The following is a 17,784-nucleotide window of genomic DNA, read 5'->3' on the forward strand; positions in this document are numbered from 1 at the left end:
GCCAGCTGACCTCACAAACACAACCCTAGCCAATTCTTTTGTGTCGTAACACAATGACATAGTTTTCTGGACTAGGATTCAGGGAAGGAAGCATTTATTACAATGTGGTTTAAAAACTCAGAGAAGGTGTCTGAAATTCTTTGGTTTCTAACAAATACTTTTGAGCTTGGCATCCTGATGCTTACTGAATCTCAATGAGACTATAAAGTCTGAAACATCACACTCTAGCCTGTATTCAATTGTGGAAAATTTACCTAGGAAGGTAAATTCATTCCCTAAAAACAAGTCACACAGTAATAGGATGGGAGCAATTTTGGTTTAGCATGAAAAAACGGTTCTCTTTCCCAACCACTTGGGGAGACCAAATTAAGACTGAGTGGCTGTTTTTGAGTACAGCAAGAACACAAAAATAGAAAAGTTATGGAGGAAAATATAAGGAGAATGAGAGTTTTCTTCATACTATCTTTACACAGGAGACAACATATATATATATATGTGTGTGCACATTCATCCCAATGTTACCTAAGGTAAATGTAACCAGAAAAAAAATATTTATCAAATAAATAGCAATCAGGTTTACCACATGATCATATTACCCCTTGACAGTGTACAGGAGAAACCAATCAACTAACTTTAACTACAGTTTGCATATTTAATAAAAATGTTTATAAGACTATGTCCTCTTGATACTTTAAATGCTGGTACATTTAGAACAAACAAATATTTGGTTCTGTATTAGACAACAGAAGGAAAAGAACAGGTTTTAGGGTATACACAGTATGTCCCCATCAGAAAACAATGAAGGTGTCCAGTACTAAATGTACAAGCAACAAAAGGGCCAGGAATATACAAAATATGCCAAAAACCTGAGTCCACATCACTCCTACTGTATGTCAAGGGCCCCTGCATTACATTCCACAATGAAATATCAACTATTTTTGTACTAAAACAACTTCCTGTCACTCACATCCTGTTTGGTTATGTCTCAGTCACAGCAGAAAACAAAAGCTGAGGCAACAGGATGAATGAAGCAGAAAGGGGCTGCTCTGAGAGGAGCCTGCCATTAAATTACACCTTTGCCTGCCCCCATTGTTCTAGTCCTTTCTCTGCAATCCAACTTAACAGTGACCTGACTTCCCCAAGGACCATTCCCTACTACTGACCTCTTAACTTCCTCATCCCCTTGACTAAACTCTCCCTTCTGGTACAGCTGTGGGACTCCAACCTTGCTCCCCACCTCCCCCGATTCAGTCGCAGATTCTGCATCTCTGGAATGCATTCCTTCCAAAATCAAGATAACCAGTGATCAAACAACCTTCCTCCTTTCTTAACAGGTACTGATGATCCCCATTCCAGAAACACCAGAGGGAGTTGGAAACAGTCAAAACCACTCACACTCGGGGCCCTGGATGACAGAGGGGCTGAGAGCCGGGCACACAGGTGCCTGAGCCCCTCATACCGCATCTGGCCACCAAGCAGGCGCCTGGACAAGAGGCCTCACCGACAGACACCTGCCCCAAAGGGGGCGGGGAGGGCAGCATACCGATGAGCGATGGCACAGCTTAATTTTCCTTTTTCCCTTCGAAAAATTACCTTCTGCCTTTTTCTACCTTCTTAAAGTAAAATGGTTTTAGAGCACTTGAGAGCTGGCGTGAGGTGGGCTGGAGGGTGGGGAGGGGGAACAACAGTTAAACCCCTTATAATGCTGTACTTCTTAGATTTTGACCATGATTCAAAGTAAGAAATACATTTACATCACAACCACACACACACACACTCTCTCTCAAATACATGTGTTTATATGCATGATAATATAGTATCTTAAATAATACATATCATTATTAAGGGCAGGGTACTTTAGTATTCTCTACGCAATTCTATCCACTTTTTTATTCTGGGTCACATACTGTTGAGCTTAAGAAGCCTGCCACAAAGAGTACGTATGTATGCTTCCATTTTTAGGAAGGTCTAGAAGAGTTAGAATTAATCTATGGTGATAGAGGTCAAAACGGTAAGGGCATCAGCTGACAGGGAGGATACAAGACAGTCTGCTGAGGTGCTGGAAATGTTCTATATGTTGACATGGGTGGGGGTTCTGTGGGTGTGCCAACGTGAAGTCCAGTAAGCTATACAATTAGTGCCTGGGCACGTCACTCTATGTAAGTCCTACTTCAGTTAAAAGAAAAAAAGAGAATAAAACAGTAAAACAAGAAATAAATGAGAAATGGAGGTTAAAACCAATTTAATTACCTTTAACCAACTAAAACAGTTTAAGCTAACTTGGTCGTTACCTGCTGTTTGAAAACAGCTTCAAATATACTCTTTATACTCAAATATACTTCAAATATACTCTTTAAAGTATAAATATATGTGATCTATGTCTCCTTTAAGTCTGACAATCAAGGAATTCTGAATCATGCCGGCCAGATAGCAGTAGGCAATAAGAGAAGAAAGGAAGGCATAGCTCCTATATGTCTTCACAGGAAAAATACAGACTTCTACTCAATATTAAGCTCAGAGGAAAGCTATGACAAACCTAGACAACATATTAAAAGGCAGAGACATTACTTTACCAACAGAGGTCCATAAAGTCAAAGCTATTGTTTTTTAGTGGTCATGCATGGATGTGAGAGTTGTACCATAAAGAAAGCTGAGCACCGAAGAATTGATGTTTTTGAACTGTGGTGTTGGAGAAGACTCTTGAGAGTCCCTTGAACTGCAAGGAGATCAAACCAGTCCATCCTAAAGGAGATCAGTCCTGAATATTCATTGGAAGGACTGATGCTGAAGCTGAAGCTCCAATACTTCGGCCCCCTGGTGTGAAGAAATGACTCATTAGAAAAGACCCTGATGCTGGGAAAGATTGAAGGCGGGAGGAGAAGGGGGTGACAGAAGATGAGATGGTTGGATGGCATCACCGACCCAATGGACAAGAGTTTGAGCAAGCTCTAGGAGATGGTGAAGGACGGGGAAGTCTGGCATGCTGCAGTCCATAGGGTTGCAAAGAGTTGGACACAACTGAGTGACTGAACAACAACAAAAACAAAGCTCAAAGAATGAGTCTTAGGTATCAGCTGTGTTCACACAGTAAATGGACAAAGTTATTTTTTTGAATTATAGACTGAACTGCATATATTACCTGTTTCAATAAACATTTTGCTTTGAGAAATCACAAACCCCAAAACATCGAGAAACAAAAAAAGTAAATCTCAATGTAAATGCGGTACACAGAAGTTCATAACACAAAACAAACACATAAGCCAAAACTCTTCCAGCCTAGAAGGTTACAATGGTGGCACTAAAATTAGCTTTAATAGGCAGGTGCTAAAAAGACACTGTGGTAACAGTCAAGTTCTAAAGAAAAACAATACTCTCAAGTCCCAGCCAGGGAGGTAAGTTTTATATTTTAGAACAGCTATGTTGTCTTAAAGTAAAGGTCAATGTTGAATGCCAGTCTATTTATAATGGTATATAGATAAACCATGTTTTCTATTATAGTGTTTAAGATGTGGGTGTGTAGGGTCTCTATTTCACTGTATTCTCGTAAAAAAAAAAAAGAGAGAGAGAGAGAGAGAGACAGAATAAACAGGGAATAACAGAGTAAGAAGATAAAGGGCCAAAGAAGACAAAGATATTTCTCTCATTTAAAAAGAATCATTCATAGATGCACACAATGAGACAAGTACAAGGATATTCACACAAGGAGACAAGTACAAGGATATTCACTGTAGCATTGTTTGTAATAGAAAAAATTGAAAATAAGAGAATTGCTAAAATAAAATGCTTACACAATGCAATAAAGGGTATGAATTCGATATATATACCAACTTGGATGGATCTCAAAAATAAGGCTGAATTAAAAATAAAAGCAAGTGCAGAAGACTATGTAATCATTTATATAACATTTTAAACATACAGAACACAGTTGTATATTATTATGATAGATATACTGGTAAAGATAAGAAAAACAAAAGGAAGTATCCCCAGAAAATCCATAACAGTGGTTGTCCCTAGATGAGGCTGTAAGGGAAGAAGGGAATAGAGTAAGGATGATGCTTAAAAAAGAATTTCAACTATAAAGGATATTTTACTTCTTTAAAAGATATTGAAACTGAAAGGACAATACAGTAACAGGTGTGGAATCTGGGTGGTGGGAATGTGGATGTTTTGATCTTCTCTGTGCTTTTCAGTGATTTCTGACTTTCTCAAAATTATTAAAAAAAAAAAAAACAGGTATAATTTTTTTTTCCATTCAGAGTGACCCAGGAACAAGTCATATAACTCAGGCAACCCTCTTTGGTTCAGTAACAAGATCACTAGTAATACAGATCTATCCTCTTTGGAATTGTCTCTATTAACTTAAATAAGGGAGCATATGTGTGAACACAGTAAGTAACATGTTACCATGGAAACATTTACCTGGGCATCTTGGTTGTTTCTTCGATATGTGTAATGTGGTATGAAATATTATAGAGGAAAAACAAAGAATAACAAAGAGAAAATATATTGCAAGGCACTTTCTGGAAAACAAACTAAAACCTGACTCAGGTCAGTAATTGTATTTTACCTCACCAAAGACTGTGGTCAAAAATTAGCAGTAACTGCACCATGAGTTTAGTAGTTTAGTACCATGTATTTGTGAAGCATTTCAATACCATCCTATGAAGAGTGGAAGATTTAACATGAGGTTACCTTGGCAAGTTCAGGCAGGTAGCTATCTAAACCGGAACCAGAACCTTCCAATTTGCTTTGTTCATCATCTAAAACAGTAAAAGAGATCACCCAAGTCACTTGAAGCTGAATGTATTTTATTTAAAACAGGAGAAGGAAGGCTGTTTCTCTTATGTCACCTGTAACACCGTGGTTTTCAATCTGGATACCCGATAGAAACCCCTCAGGGCTTTTAAAAAATGCTGATGCCAGGCCCAGGGGTGAGAGTGGAATATTTGATGGTGGAACAGTCTAGGCAGTGTTTAAGCAGAACTGTCATTAGCTATGGACAGGAGGCCACATGGCTATACCCACCAGGTACCAGCCAGGCCAACTAAACCAGAATCTCTGGTGGGACAAAGAGAAGGGCATTTGTTAAAGGTTCCCAGGCACTTCTAAGGCACAGCCAGCAGGGTTGGGAATCACCTGTCCAAGGGCCTGAAATAAAATGTGAATTGTCAAGAATGTAGCCAGATTTCCCCACCCACTGATTTAATCTGTGGCTTCTGCCCATCCTAACTCTGACTTGAAAATTCCAAAGGATATGATTAATGATAACAATAAAAACCATAATTAGCATTTTAAGTGCTGACTCTCTGCCAGGCACTTGAGATACATTATTTTGCTTAACCTTCCCACCAACCAGCAAATTCCGTTTTTATTCCCCACTTTACAAGTGAGTAAACCAAGGCTCTGAAAATGTAGGGAGCTTGCCTGAGGTCTCACGGCTGATGAATGGTGTTGCTGGGACTTGAACTCAGGTCTTCCTTTCTGCCTCCAAAGCTGTGGTTCTTCCCATTACATGATTTCCTTACACAAATGATGTCATCGTAGGACATCCTACTGTAAGGATCCCTACTGTAGGACATCCATCTGTAAGGAGCTCACAGGTGTCCCACCTCCATGTACCTGTCAATAATCTGTCTACTTCCTGCATCCTCTGGGGAACCGGAAGACACAGTGGAGCATTTTCACACCTGGAGAGAGCCACACCTGCCTACCTTCATGAGAGTCTCCGTTCCGCTTTTCCTGCATCACAGCTTCAAAGTTGAGCTGGAGAATCTTGTTCAGAATTGTGATCCACTCTTCCATTTCCACTTCACTGTCTGCTGCCAACAGGTAACTACTTTTGTCCTGCATCTTGAGCTCAAAAGCAAAACGCCTGACTTTGTTGTTCTGAAAGGGGGGAAAGAAACACATTTTAGAAGAATTGGAACACCCTTAAAAATTCTTCTCTTTATTGTCTGCTGGTGAGTACTATCTCACCGGCATTTCAGACCAAGTCATTTAAAAAGGCAAGCCCCTTCCCCTTCAGCCCTCATCACTCTCCACCTTTCCTGATTTATCTTCTTTGTGGCTTTATTTTCCCATCTGACACATTACAGGTTTTACATATTTATCTTATTTGCTGTCTGGCCCATCCAATGGAATGGGAGCTCCTCAGGGCAGAGATTTCTGTTCTTCCCTCCTTCATCCCTGTTTCTAGAACACTGCCTGGCAGGTAATAGGCTCTTGAAAAATATCCAAATGAATGAAATTTCACTGAAAAATTTCAATTCCTCTAGCTCCTATTTTTTTTTAAATTAAGTAGTATGTGGTATCACATTTTTAAAGCAAACCATTCTCAGTGGACTTCCCTGGTGGCTCAGATGGTAAAGAACCTGCCTGCAATGCAGGAGACCCAGGTTCAATCCTTGGGTCAGGAAGACCCCCTGGAGAAGGGAATGGCAAGCCACCCCAGTATTCTTGCCTGGAGAATCCTACGGACAGAGGAGCCTGGCGGGCTACAGTCTGTGGGGTTGCAAAGAGTTGGACACGACTGAGCGACAAACACTACTAAACACTACTATTATCTACCAGGAGGTCTGACTCCCTTACCTGGAACTTTCTCACCACTTATGAGTCTCAGAAGGTATTTAGACACCAGGTCTCCCTTCCCCCAGCTTCTCTCAAGCCCCCAGCTTTTCTGCCCGAAGTATAAAAACTGTAATCTACGTGCACTGTATTCAAAGGATGAATGTGCTGGGAGACCAGGGTTTCTGCATCTGGGCACTGCTGACCCCTGGGCTCTCTGTTATAGGGACTGCCTTGGGCCCTGCAGCCTGTGTGGAAACAGCCTGGCCTTACCCCGGATGCCAGTAGCACAACCCCCCAAGCTGTGACGATCGAAACCTGCCTCCAGATAATATCAATCTTCCCCCAGAGGTACAATCACCCTGGGGACTGCACTAGATAGAGGTTCAGCTCCGAGGAGTATGACACAAGACTCCTGGTGAGGACAGGTGAGGGACGTGACATCACACACTGCCACCTATGTGCGGGGGCCGGGCAGAGCGCTCACCCATTAAAATTCTGGCTGGTTAGCCGCTGGCCCTGGGGGGCCCCAGTGAAGGTCTCAGAGATAGGGTGGCCTCCCAAAGGCAGCTCTGAGTCCGCTACAGCATGGTTCTCAGAAGAGAGCTGCTCCCTGAGAGGAGCATGTTGACCACCGCGCCCTGGGCGCACTTCATAGCAAGTGTCAGAGAAGGGGTCGAAGGCCAGGTGTGAAAGGAATTCTCAGCATTCCTCATGCACTTCTTATTATGAAAATACGGTAAAAGTGGGGCTAGCAGCAGGTCTTGATTCCCAGTTATTCCTCTCTCTGAGCCTCAGTTTCATTATCCACAAAATAAGTGTAATCAACTTCAAGGTCCTAAAATAGGGGCTCAAGATTCATTTTGCGTATATTTTAAAATTTTAGTTTAGGCATTTCTTTGAACTCACAGCATTGATCAACTAACTTTTTTACAGTGTCCAAAAGCAATATTAGGGGGAAAAAAAAAACCTGTAACACTTAAGCCATTAATTCTGGTGATTAGCTTACAAACAGACATGGAGATAGAAACAAATGATTTAAAAATTTTGAAGCCTTAAATACAATTCATTAAATGCAAAATGCCATCCGCCACACCTGCAAAAAGAATATAAAGGAAGTGATGGCCACTGAGGTCAGAACCTTAGATTCTTAAATATGCTCCAGAGACAAAATGATCAGGAATTCTTTACTGCAAACCATCTATGCACTGACTCTGTATTGCAGACCATCTATGTACTACTCTGTATAGCAAACCATCTATGCACTGACTCCGTATTGCAGACCATCTATGTGCTGACTCTGTATTGCAGACCATCTATATACTCTGCTGAAGACAGGCATCACAACTATCATATAAAACAAAAGTAATTACTTCTACTTTCCAAATGATGTTACCAATTATATATAGTTTTGCTTTAAACTTTTTTTTTAAAAGTCAGAAAATTCAAACAAAAAATTCAAACAAAAAATAGAAAATTCAACAAAAACATAACTGAAAAGGTCTCTCTGCTTAAGAATACAAATGAAACTCCCACTTGGGAATCCCACACAAGACGTTACTTCACTGTCATTGATAATGCACTCTGGTACGCCTCCCTTTATGAGGTGAATAAACATTCTTTGATATAATTTGGTTTACATAGTGGCAGCTTTCAGCTTTACATAGTGGTTTCATAGAGGCTGGGTCACACACTGAGAGCACCGTGGGGTCAATTAGCTGTTGATGCAAAAATAATTTTCAGTGGACATTAAGTGGTGCTGTCATCTTGACCTAGGGCCTAGGTACACTTTCATGTATTCCACCCTCTTTTTAAATTTCAGTCCTGCACAGTGTTTGTGGGTTTGTGCTGTTGTTGTAACCATCAGTAATTAAAAAGACCAAGATTTAACTAAAATTTTGTATTTCTTGTTTTCCTAAAAAAACTCAGATGATCCAGCAGCCCCAAGCTGGCAGTGCCACCAGCAGCATCAGCTCCCCATTGAAGGGAGCCCTTGTGTTCCAGTTCATTACAGTCCCCAGCATTCCCCATTGCTTTACACGCACGCCTCTTCTTCCACCTAACATTGGTTTGGCACCTGTAGCCATCTGAATCTGGACCCATCTGGACCCCTAACTTCCACACGAACTGTGATGAAACAACAAAGTCTGGACTTCTCCCATCATTAACTACTAGAAAACTGGGCGAAAGAGATGAAACAACTGTTTCCATATATTTTGCAACCATCAGTGCAGCCCTACGATCCCCAATAGAAAGGAAATGAATGAGGTGAGCCCTACCAGCACCTTAGCTCTCTGCCTGGACCTAGGAAGGTGAGCCTGAACAGAGTCTAACATTCCTGCTGACTGAAGAGACTGCCCAGAGTTCACAAGATGCAGGTGGACAGAATACGCAGGACAGAGTCTCCATAACAAGAACAGAGTTCTCAGCACACACAGACAACAGAGGCCCAAACTTAGTAACAACACATTCATTGTGTGGTTTCTATTTATATGTTATGCTTCACCGAAAAAGCTACTCCAAAAAAAAAAACCAAAGTCAAGACACAATAACCTAAACTTCAGGTTACCATCCATAAGGGATAAAGAGAAAATCAATAGGGAATAAGAGTGGCTCAGACTTCAAAAATAACACCAGCCCCTAGAAGACAATGGAAGATCTTCAGTGTCTAAGGTAAATTTCACCTTGGATTTTGATACCCAGCCAAACTGTCAATCAAGTATGAATGCAAAACTAAAGGAGTCTGCAGACAGACTAACTCAAAAAACTAAGCTCCTACAAATTAATTTCCCAGGAAGCAACTGGAGGATGTGTTCCTCCCAAGTAAGAAAGCAAAGGGTGAAAGAAGATGACACGGGGTCCTGAAAACAGGGACTCTGACACAGGGAGGAAGGCAAAGGGAATTTCCAGGATGGTGACTATACAGAGTCTGAGGAAGCAACCAGTTCAGATTAGAGCAGGAAGGAGGGCTGCAGGAGCTGAAATCCTCTCTAGCATCACATAACATCCAAAGTTGATGAACAAAGAGAAGTGAACACTCCTTATCTAGCAATATGGACATAGAGCCCAGAAAAAATTAAAAAATAGTGGGAAAAGTTGAAAATGATCATTTCAGGGAGTGGGGAGTGGGCAAAGTGAGGGTGGTGCTGGCAGGAATGCACCTTTAGTGCTTCCTCTCTGTGCTCTTTGACATTTAAACCAAATGAATGTGCTATTTTGGATGAAAACAAAATTTAATTCTCAATAAACGTGTGAATACATAAGCAAGGGCCAAACCAGAGAGCTGTGTCTCTAACCTTAGTCACAATGGCCCCACAAAACAACCCTTCTTAAAGGACCGAGCTTTGGGCCGATGTCATCGGCAGATACTGACTCATTTTAAGGAAGCATCCTCTGATCACGGTGACTGCGTCTATTGTGAGGAGTCGTCAAGGAGATTGTTCATTAATCACACAGTGCCCTCTGTATGAGGGCCCCCAAGAGAAACGTCTGAATGGGCTTCATTCTGAGATTACTCGGGTAGCTTCTGACTAATTGGATTGTTTGTATCTACAGACACTGTGCAACCGAACGGGTCTCCAAGCTAGACGGTGCAGAACCGGTGTGCCACCCACCCACGGCAGGCATTGGTTCTTTAAAATATATGCTTTTTCCTCAAATTAATCCCACCCTGTCTCTTCCCTACTCTGACTCCTTGTTCACCTCTCACACCCACTTTAAATGTGTAATATCCTATGCTTTTGGTATCCTTGTCAATTGCTACCTTAGATCTTCCTGGGAAATGGGAGGGGAGGGGATAAGTGGATGGACTGATGAACGTGCAGATGGAGAAACTGCCAACTTGCTTTCAAAGGCAATTCCACACAGGTATGGAAGGAGCCACATCAAACTGGTAACAGCAGCTCTTTGAGAAAGGGAAAGATGGGGGACAACAGAGACTTCTGCACTACCTATACTGTCTAATCTTCTATAATACTAACATGCTCATGTACTGTGTGCATGCTAAGTCACTCCAGTCTGTGACCCTATGGACTGTAACCCACCAGGCTCCTCTGTCCATTGGATTTTCCAGGCAAATATACTGGAGTAGTTTCCATGTCCTCCACCAGGGCACCTTCCAGACCCAGGATTGAACCCATGTCTCTTACATTTCCTGCACTGGCAGGCGGGTTCTTTACCACTAGTGCCACCTATTATGTATAATTATAATGATGTTTAAGATTCACTCTTCAACTGTAACAGCACTTATGGCAACAAAAATACCTAATATTGGCTGAGTGCTTACCAAGTGCCAGCACTGTTCTAAGCTCTTTACATGTATTGATTATCCTCTCCATAACCACATTCACTACTATCACTATCTCCCTTTGACAAATGAGGAAACTGAGGTGCAGAGAAGTTCAATCACATCTCCAAGGTTACAGAGCTGGTCAGTGGTAGAATGGGGATATGAACTCAGTCTGCACCTGAAACCCACATCTCTTGGTCAATATATACTACTCTGCCATGGGTACTACGATGATAAAAGTCATCACTGAGATGCTAAGAGCTGTCCTGAATATTTCCAAGTTAATTCATCCAATCCTTTTACTTATTTACCCTATTAAGGAAATATTATCATTATCTGAATTTTGCACATGAACAAACTTCAGTCAATAGCTGGTCCAAGGTCACACAGTTAAAAAGTAGATGAGCCAGGTTTTAAGAAGAAAAATATATGCCAGAGCACTCGGGCCTCCTACAACATAATTCTGCCCGTCTCACACCCACAGTCTTCTAAACTGATGAAAAACAAACCTTTACTCAATGTTTACATCTGCCATTATATTTCTACCACAAATATAACCATTTTGGGAAGTGTTTGCTTAAATCTTAATTCATAGACAGTATTTTATAAACGAGAAAACTCAATGATAAAGCTTGTTTCATATTTACCTGAACCACACCCATACAAGAATCGAGAAATATTGATCCTTTTGGTTCCTTGGAGATCTTTTCATCTTTATAAAAATTCAAATTGTAGGACCCATCACCAAGTTGAATCAGGTGGAAAAATCGTCTTTTAAATGACTGAGAGAAAAATATACACACAGTGATTGTTTCAAAACGAAAAGAGCCACAGTCTCTCTCAATAACTCACAATGATGCCCTGACGTAAAAACCATTTCAGTTCTCTCCAAAACAAATCTCATTCTGGCCAGTGCCCAGGGAGCTGGGTGAGTTAAGACTCTACATTGCATCTAATAATTTCCCTGCATTTAAATTCTGGGGGACTGGTTTACTTAACATTCCTGGGTCATTTTTCTCACCCAGAAAATCAGAGATTTTTACATAACCACCCAGAATCGGGGCAGTGAGTTCTGATTTGGGATGCAGCTGGAAAGGATGGAAACTTTCTCAAATCCCCAGGGTTTCTCACTCAGAGTAGGAAGTGTTCTCCGCCTCACGATACTGAACGACTTTTCAGCCTCACGGTTATGACAGTCAGCATTTCCCCTGATTTAATTTTATCTCTCCTGCCCATCCCACCTCCCTTTCATTGCTTCTCTTTATTATTAATTCTGGTCTTTCTCTGCTCCTACTTCTCTCCTGGATAGTTTCTACACTAGTTTTACTTTTCTCTTGGCAACCTACTTTCCAACTTAACCATATTCCCTTTAGTCCTTGATTTCCACTTTTCTTGATTTTGTTGCAGGAAAGCAAAACTGCTTAGGTGTAGCCCCTTGGTGATGCTCTACAAGGTACCGAGTACCCCTTTTGTAGTCAATACAGAGAAAGAAAGGCTATATGGTGACTGCACCTTCACATCAGCCTCCCAATAAACTTGTCACGCTGGTGGTCAGACGGTGACAAGCAGAGGGGCTGGAAACTGTACCAGTGAGGGTCGATCACCAATCACCAGGGAAGCATCTTATTAACCAGACAATGTCAGTTTTGTTGGGAAGAACAGCACACCCATTCATCTTGAGCATCATTCCAAGACCTACAGCAGAAAGGGCTTACTCAGGGGAAAGCAGGGTGATGGGCATCCTTACCCTCATGGTCACACTTATTGCACTGTTCATGTTGCCTTTGTACAGCCAGCCATGCTTGGTGATCCCACCCTTCTGAGAGCCGAGGGAGGCGGCATCCTAGGAGAGAAGGACACCACCAGTCAATCTCCCAGTTTCACTGATGGCAGATCCGTTCAATTCATGCCAGGTGGCCCCTGACTCCTTTACTGGAAACTGTCTGGCACTCACACCTACTAAGTTCACTTACCAATAAATAAGGGGGACAAGCCTAAATTTCTGCAAACTCCAGTCCATTAGAAAGCAAAGCTTGTTCCAGTCCAAGTTGTTTCATTTTTAAGTGTTTCATGAGCCACAGAAAGTACATACCATACTTGACCACTCAAGTTGTAAGGTCTCGCCCAGTTTCATGAAAAATGTTTTCACATTACACTCCCCTATAGTTGGAAGACAAAAGCAAATTCCTGGACAACTTCCCAGAGGCTTAGTTCAGGGAAAGGTGAATAAGAAAGGAAGGAAATATGAGGCAATAGAGAAAGGAGAGATAAAATGCTGGGGCAACAGAAAAGAGGGAAAGAGAGCGAGAACACAGCAGGGAGAGAAGTGAAGTGCTACAGCTAGAAAAGTGAATAAAACTTGCTTCTTCAAGTTCTGATCCAACTCTCAGATCCGGGTTTAAGGGCATGGGGTGGCCAGATGCTGCAAAAAATAGGTCAGGTATACATTTGTACATACAATAACCAGACATGAAATACACACACACACAAATACACAAACTTTCCATGACACTCTGACCTGGGCCCCTTCCTCATTCTCTAAGATCACCCCTGGTGATGTCTTTTCCCCTCTAAGGCTGGGCCCAATACACACTTCAGTAGGAACTTTAGGAAGAGAGGACCACACAGTGTCAGTCACCCAGCTCACACTTCCTAAGCACTAGTCTAATTATGATCTCTACTTCTACGGTCCAGTAGATAAATGCAGAAGGACCCATCTTATACTTTGTCTGAGATCACATCAATTTTAGTCTTGGTGATGTTACTGCTGCCGTTATTATCTGCAATAATAGAAACAACTCACCTGCCTAAGATTTTACAGTTTGCCGAGTGCCCTTACATGTGTTACTTCAATCGGTCCTCCTCTCACTATTAATTCACACCGAGGTTTTAATATCTTGTTTTTCATTTTGAATGACCACTGACTCTTCCCAGAATATTTCTAAAGTGGTTTCTGAAATACTTTGCTGCTGTGCACATCATTAATGTCCACAATGAGCTGAGTAGGGGAGAAGAAGAAATGTAGACAGAGACGGGCAGTACTGTCTTTTTTATTAGGTTTTCCCTGCTAGGTGCACATAATACCCTTAATGCCCCAGCTCAGCATCCTTTACACGTGACTAGTCATCATTCATCCTCCAATAGTAGGGAAACTGGGCTTGTTAAAATCAGAGCTTCTGGGTACCATTTACTTCACTCAAAGCTCTCCCTGAAGAAACAGCCATTTAAAACCTACTGGCTGCCAGTTTTTGTCAAATAGCCCTTGAAAAACAACCTAAACTTGGGATCTAAGTTATCTTGATCTTTTTAACAATGTCGCCAAATCTTGCCTTTGAAAACGATCTCAGAACAAATAAACAAGGACCAGAGGAACAGGCAATGCTATGCAGTCGAGTTGAAACAGAGACCATTATTTCAATCAAACAAGACATTAAAAAAAAATTCTTCCCCTGTTTCAAGAAACATTCCAATTCCTGTTTTGGATACATGTTGGCAATTTTCCAATGAATCATCTAACTGTGAAATAAGTCAATTTTTAAATCTGTAAGCAAGCAATCCTACCTCATCTTTGTCGACCTCCTCATCCACTTCATAGACGTGAACCGGAAGTTTATCCAACTTGGCCGTTTTGCTTTAAAAAGAAGAAAGAAACTTGTTTTATAATTACCTAATCTATGAAGAGATGCCACATTTCTTCCCACATCAGAGGAACAAGCCTTTAACAAATCCAAAGCTGGTCCACTTTGCTGAAGAATGGAAACAACTGATGACATTGCTCCCAAAAGCTATACAGACAGGATGGCATAGCTTGCTGGGAGTTAGGTATATAATAATGGTAATGTGTATGAAGAAATAAAGACATGGTAGAATAACTTTAACATGAAGCTTAAATGAGGTCACTGCCTTTGAAGTGACCGCAAAGCAGTCTTAATGATGATGGTATTAACGATAAAAAGAGCACAATAACAGTTCCAGCTATTATATGCTAGGCACTGTGCTGCACTCCACATGTGGCACTTCCCGTCATCCTTTAGGTGGTGGGAACCGGTGCTAAGACCACTTAACGGATGAGGACACTGAGGCTTACAGAGGGCAGAGGAAGTAGATCAAGCCAGCAGACTATGGAATCTATGTTCTTAAGTCACTGTTACAGACTCCTCTTCCTTACCACATGACTGCAACTCTTATTGATGCTCAGAGGTAAAATCCACCAGCAGCAACATATATCGTGTAGTAAACATACTATATCCCCAGTCTGTTCCTTTCAGTCATGAGAACAGCATGAACAAGCCTATCAGTGACCACAGGTGAATTCAATCAAACGGGAAGAATCAAGGCCCCAGATGAGTGCTGGGTAAATATAGAAGCAAGGAGCAGAGCCATCTGGAGAAGACAATGCTGGAAGGGAGTGTTCTCAGCCGAGGTTTAAAAGAGAAGACCGGGAAGTTGGCTGAACACTCTTAAGGAGTGGCTGAACCACACAAACAGAAAAAAAACAAACAGCTAGGTCCATTGAGAACAGTAAAAACAGTTCAAACTCACAGATGCAACAAACACCAAGAAAAATATATTAATAGAGTCTCAAGTACAATTTTCATTGGCAACAGTTACTTTTGACACAAAATCCATCACGGTTTGCTTTCAACTTTCATAATAAACCAAAATTTGCCAACTGTATCATTTCAGGATGTACCATTTTATAACAGATCTCCTCTCAAGGCAAGACCTATCTATACCTGGTTTACTTTAAACAGCCTTAACCAATCTAAACACACTGGCTTTTGATGTAGTTCAGAATGAGTTAATTCTTTGAAGGAAGTGAAGAAATCTGTCTGGGAAAATGCTTTTTAAAACATAAAATTTGTTCAATATAAAATGCTTTTCATGTCTCTTCAAAATATTCTTTTTAAGAAACAACACACTCCAACATAGTTCAATACCCTTATATTTTGTTTCCTATTTCTCACTTAAAAAAAAAAAAAAACCTCACCTGTTTGTGTTTTATCAGTGGTACCCTGAGTGATACTGAACACAATTAAACCATCCATGAGTTTATCACCTACCAATCCCATAGTACTAGGTTTGAGTTCTATGGTCAAATTCCCTGTAAACAACAGCTAACCCACATACACACAAAAAGTGAAAAGTGTTGAAAGTGAAAGGCGCTCAGTCATGTCCAATTCTTTACCACCCCATGGACTATATAGTCCATGGAATTCTCCAGACCAGAATACTGGAGTGGGTAGCCTTTCCCTTCTCCAGGGGATCTTCCCAACCCAGGATTGAACCCAGGTCTCCCGCATTGCGGGCGGACTCTTTACCAGCTAAGCCACCTGGAAAGCCCAAGGATAATGGAGTGGGTAGCCTATGACTTCTCCAGGGGATCTTCCTGACCCAGGAATCGAACTGGGGTCTCCGACATTGCGGGCAGATTCTTTACCAGCTGAGCTACCAAGGAAGCCTCCACATACACACAAACCATCTAGAAACATGTTCTCTGATCACTCTGATTGCATGTGAAATTACTCACTTCCCTAGGTGTTTCAAGTACAAAGACCTTTCTCTGTGTGTTTAACCCCATCTTGTGCAGTCGGATCATGTACTCACTTTGGAAGCTGTCGAAACTCTCCTGAGTAATCTTCATATTTATAGTTCACAAGATGCCAGTCAGAGTTATAAGTTTTGATGCACTATTGGGAGGAGCAGAAAAAATAGAAAGCATAAGAGAAAAAGGAAAAAGACATGTGATGACTTCTGGAGAACATTTGGGAAAGTTTATGAATGCACACCCACACCAACATCAAAATAGTTCTTTCCCCTCAACCCTCTCATGCCTGAAATTCCACCACAGAGAGAGATTCCTTGAAGCTTAAGAACCACTGAAACATTACACTTGGGAGAGGGGTCATTAAAGTCACTATCATTCGTGGTCCAGGAGCAGAGGTTAAAAAGTGAAGTCGCTCAGTCGTGTCCGACTCTTTGCGACCCCATGGACTGTAGCCTACCAGGCTCCTCCCTCCATGGGATTCTCCAGGCAAGAGTACTGGAGTGGGTTGCCACAGAGGTTACAAGAGACAAACCTCACCTCCTCTTGCTGCATTTACTTAACAACATGCTCCTTCTGACTTAAACTCAATAAGTTCCTAAGAAGTCATGTGGCCTCTATGAGAACATGAAAGTAAATGAAAAGTGAGACCCTAAAGACTCTTTCATGGTATTTACACACATTACAACTTGCTCATTAGTCAGTATTACATGCATTTGCCCTCAGCATCTCATTTTATTTATAAGGGGCAGTGTGAGGTAACTAGGAAGAAAGATTTAGATTCCAGTTCACAGTGACACCATGATCTCTTCATGTATGCATGCGTGCTAAGTCGATTCAGTCATGTCCGAATCTTTGGAACCCCATGGACTGTAGCCCATCAGGCTCCTCTGTCCATGGGATTCTCCAGGCAAGAATACTGGAGTGGGTAGCCACGTCCTCCTCCAGGGGATCTTCCTGACTCGGGGATCAAACCCGCAGCTCCTGCGGCTCCTGAACTGCAGGTGGGTTCTTTACCCCTGAGCCACTGCTGCTGCTGCTAAGTCGCTTCAGTCGTGTCCGACTCTGCGACCCCATAGACGGCAGCCCACCAGGCTCCCCCATCCCTGGGATTCTCCAGGCAAGAATACTGGAGTGGGTTGCCATTTCCTTCTCCAATGCATGAAAGTGAAAACTGAAAGTGAAGTCACCCAGTCATGTCCGACTCTTAGCGACCTCATGGACTGCAGCCTACCAGGCTCCTCCGTCCATGGGGTTTTCCAGGCAAGAGAACTGGAGTGGGGTGCCATTGCCTTCTCTGAGCCTGAGCCACTAGGGAAGCCCAAATAAGTATATACTTGTACATAATCAGTGTATTTATGAACAGACACCTGAGTGCCCAGATTTT

General features: G+C 41.8%; 1 protein-coding gene across 9 annotated transcripts in view; it reads right to left on the reverse strand.

Moving 5' to 3' along the window:
* The window catches only part of DOCK9 (dedicator of cytokinesis 9), a 271,530-nt gene that overhangs the window by 106,870 nt on the left and 146,876 nt on the right, over positions 1-17,784 (reverse strand). For all 9 annotated transcript variants that reach the window (XM_061133103.1, XM_061133106.1, XM_061133104.1 and 6 more), the window contains exons 4-9: positions 16,460-16,542; positions 14,414-14,483; positions 12,600-12,695; positions 11,500-11,634; positions 5,712-5,886; positions 4,693-4,760 (exon numbers count right to left, since the gene is read on the reverse strand). In XM_061133103.1, coding sequence (XP_060989086.1) covers positions 4,693-4,760; positions 5,712-5,886; positions 11,500-11,634; positions 12,600-12,695; positions 14,414-14,483; positions 16,460-16,542 — 627 coding nt within the window. The remainder of the gene's footprint in view (positions 1-4,692; positions 4,761-5,711; positions 5,887-11,499; positions 11,635-12,599; positions 12,696-14,413; positions 14,484-16,459; positions 16,543-17,784) is intronic.

Source organism: Dama dama, chromosome 30 (assembly GCF_033118175.1).
Source record: "Dama dama isolate Ldn47 chromosome 30, ASM3311817v1, whole genome shotgun sequence".
In the NCBI taxonomy this organism is placed as follows: Eukaryota; Metazoa; Chordata; class Mammalia; order Artiodactyla; family Cervidae; genus Dama; species Dama dama.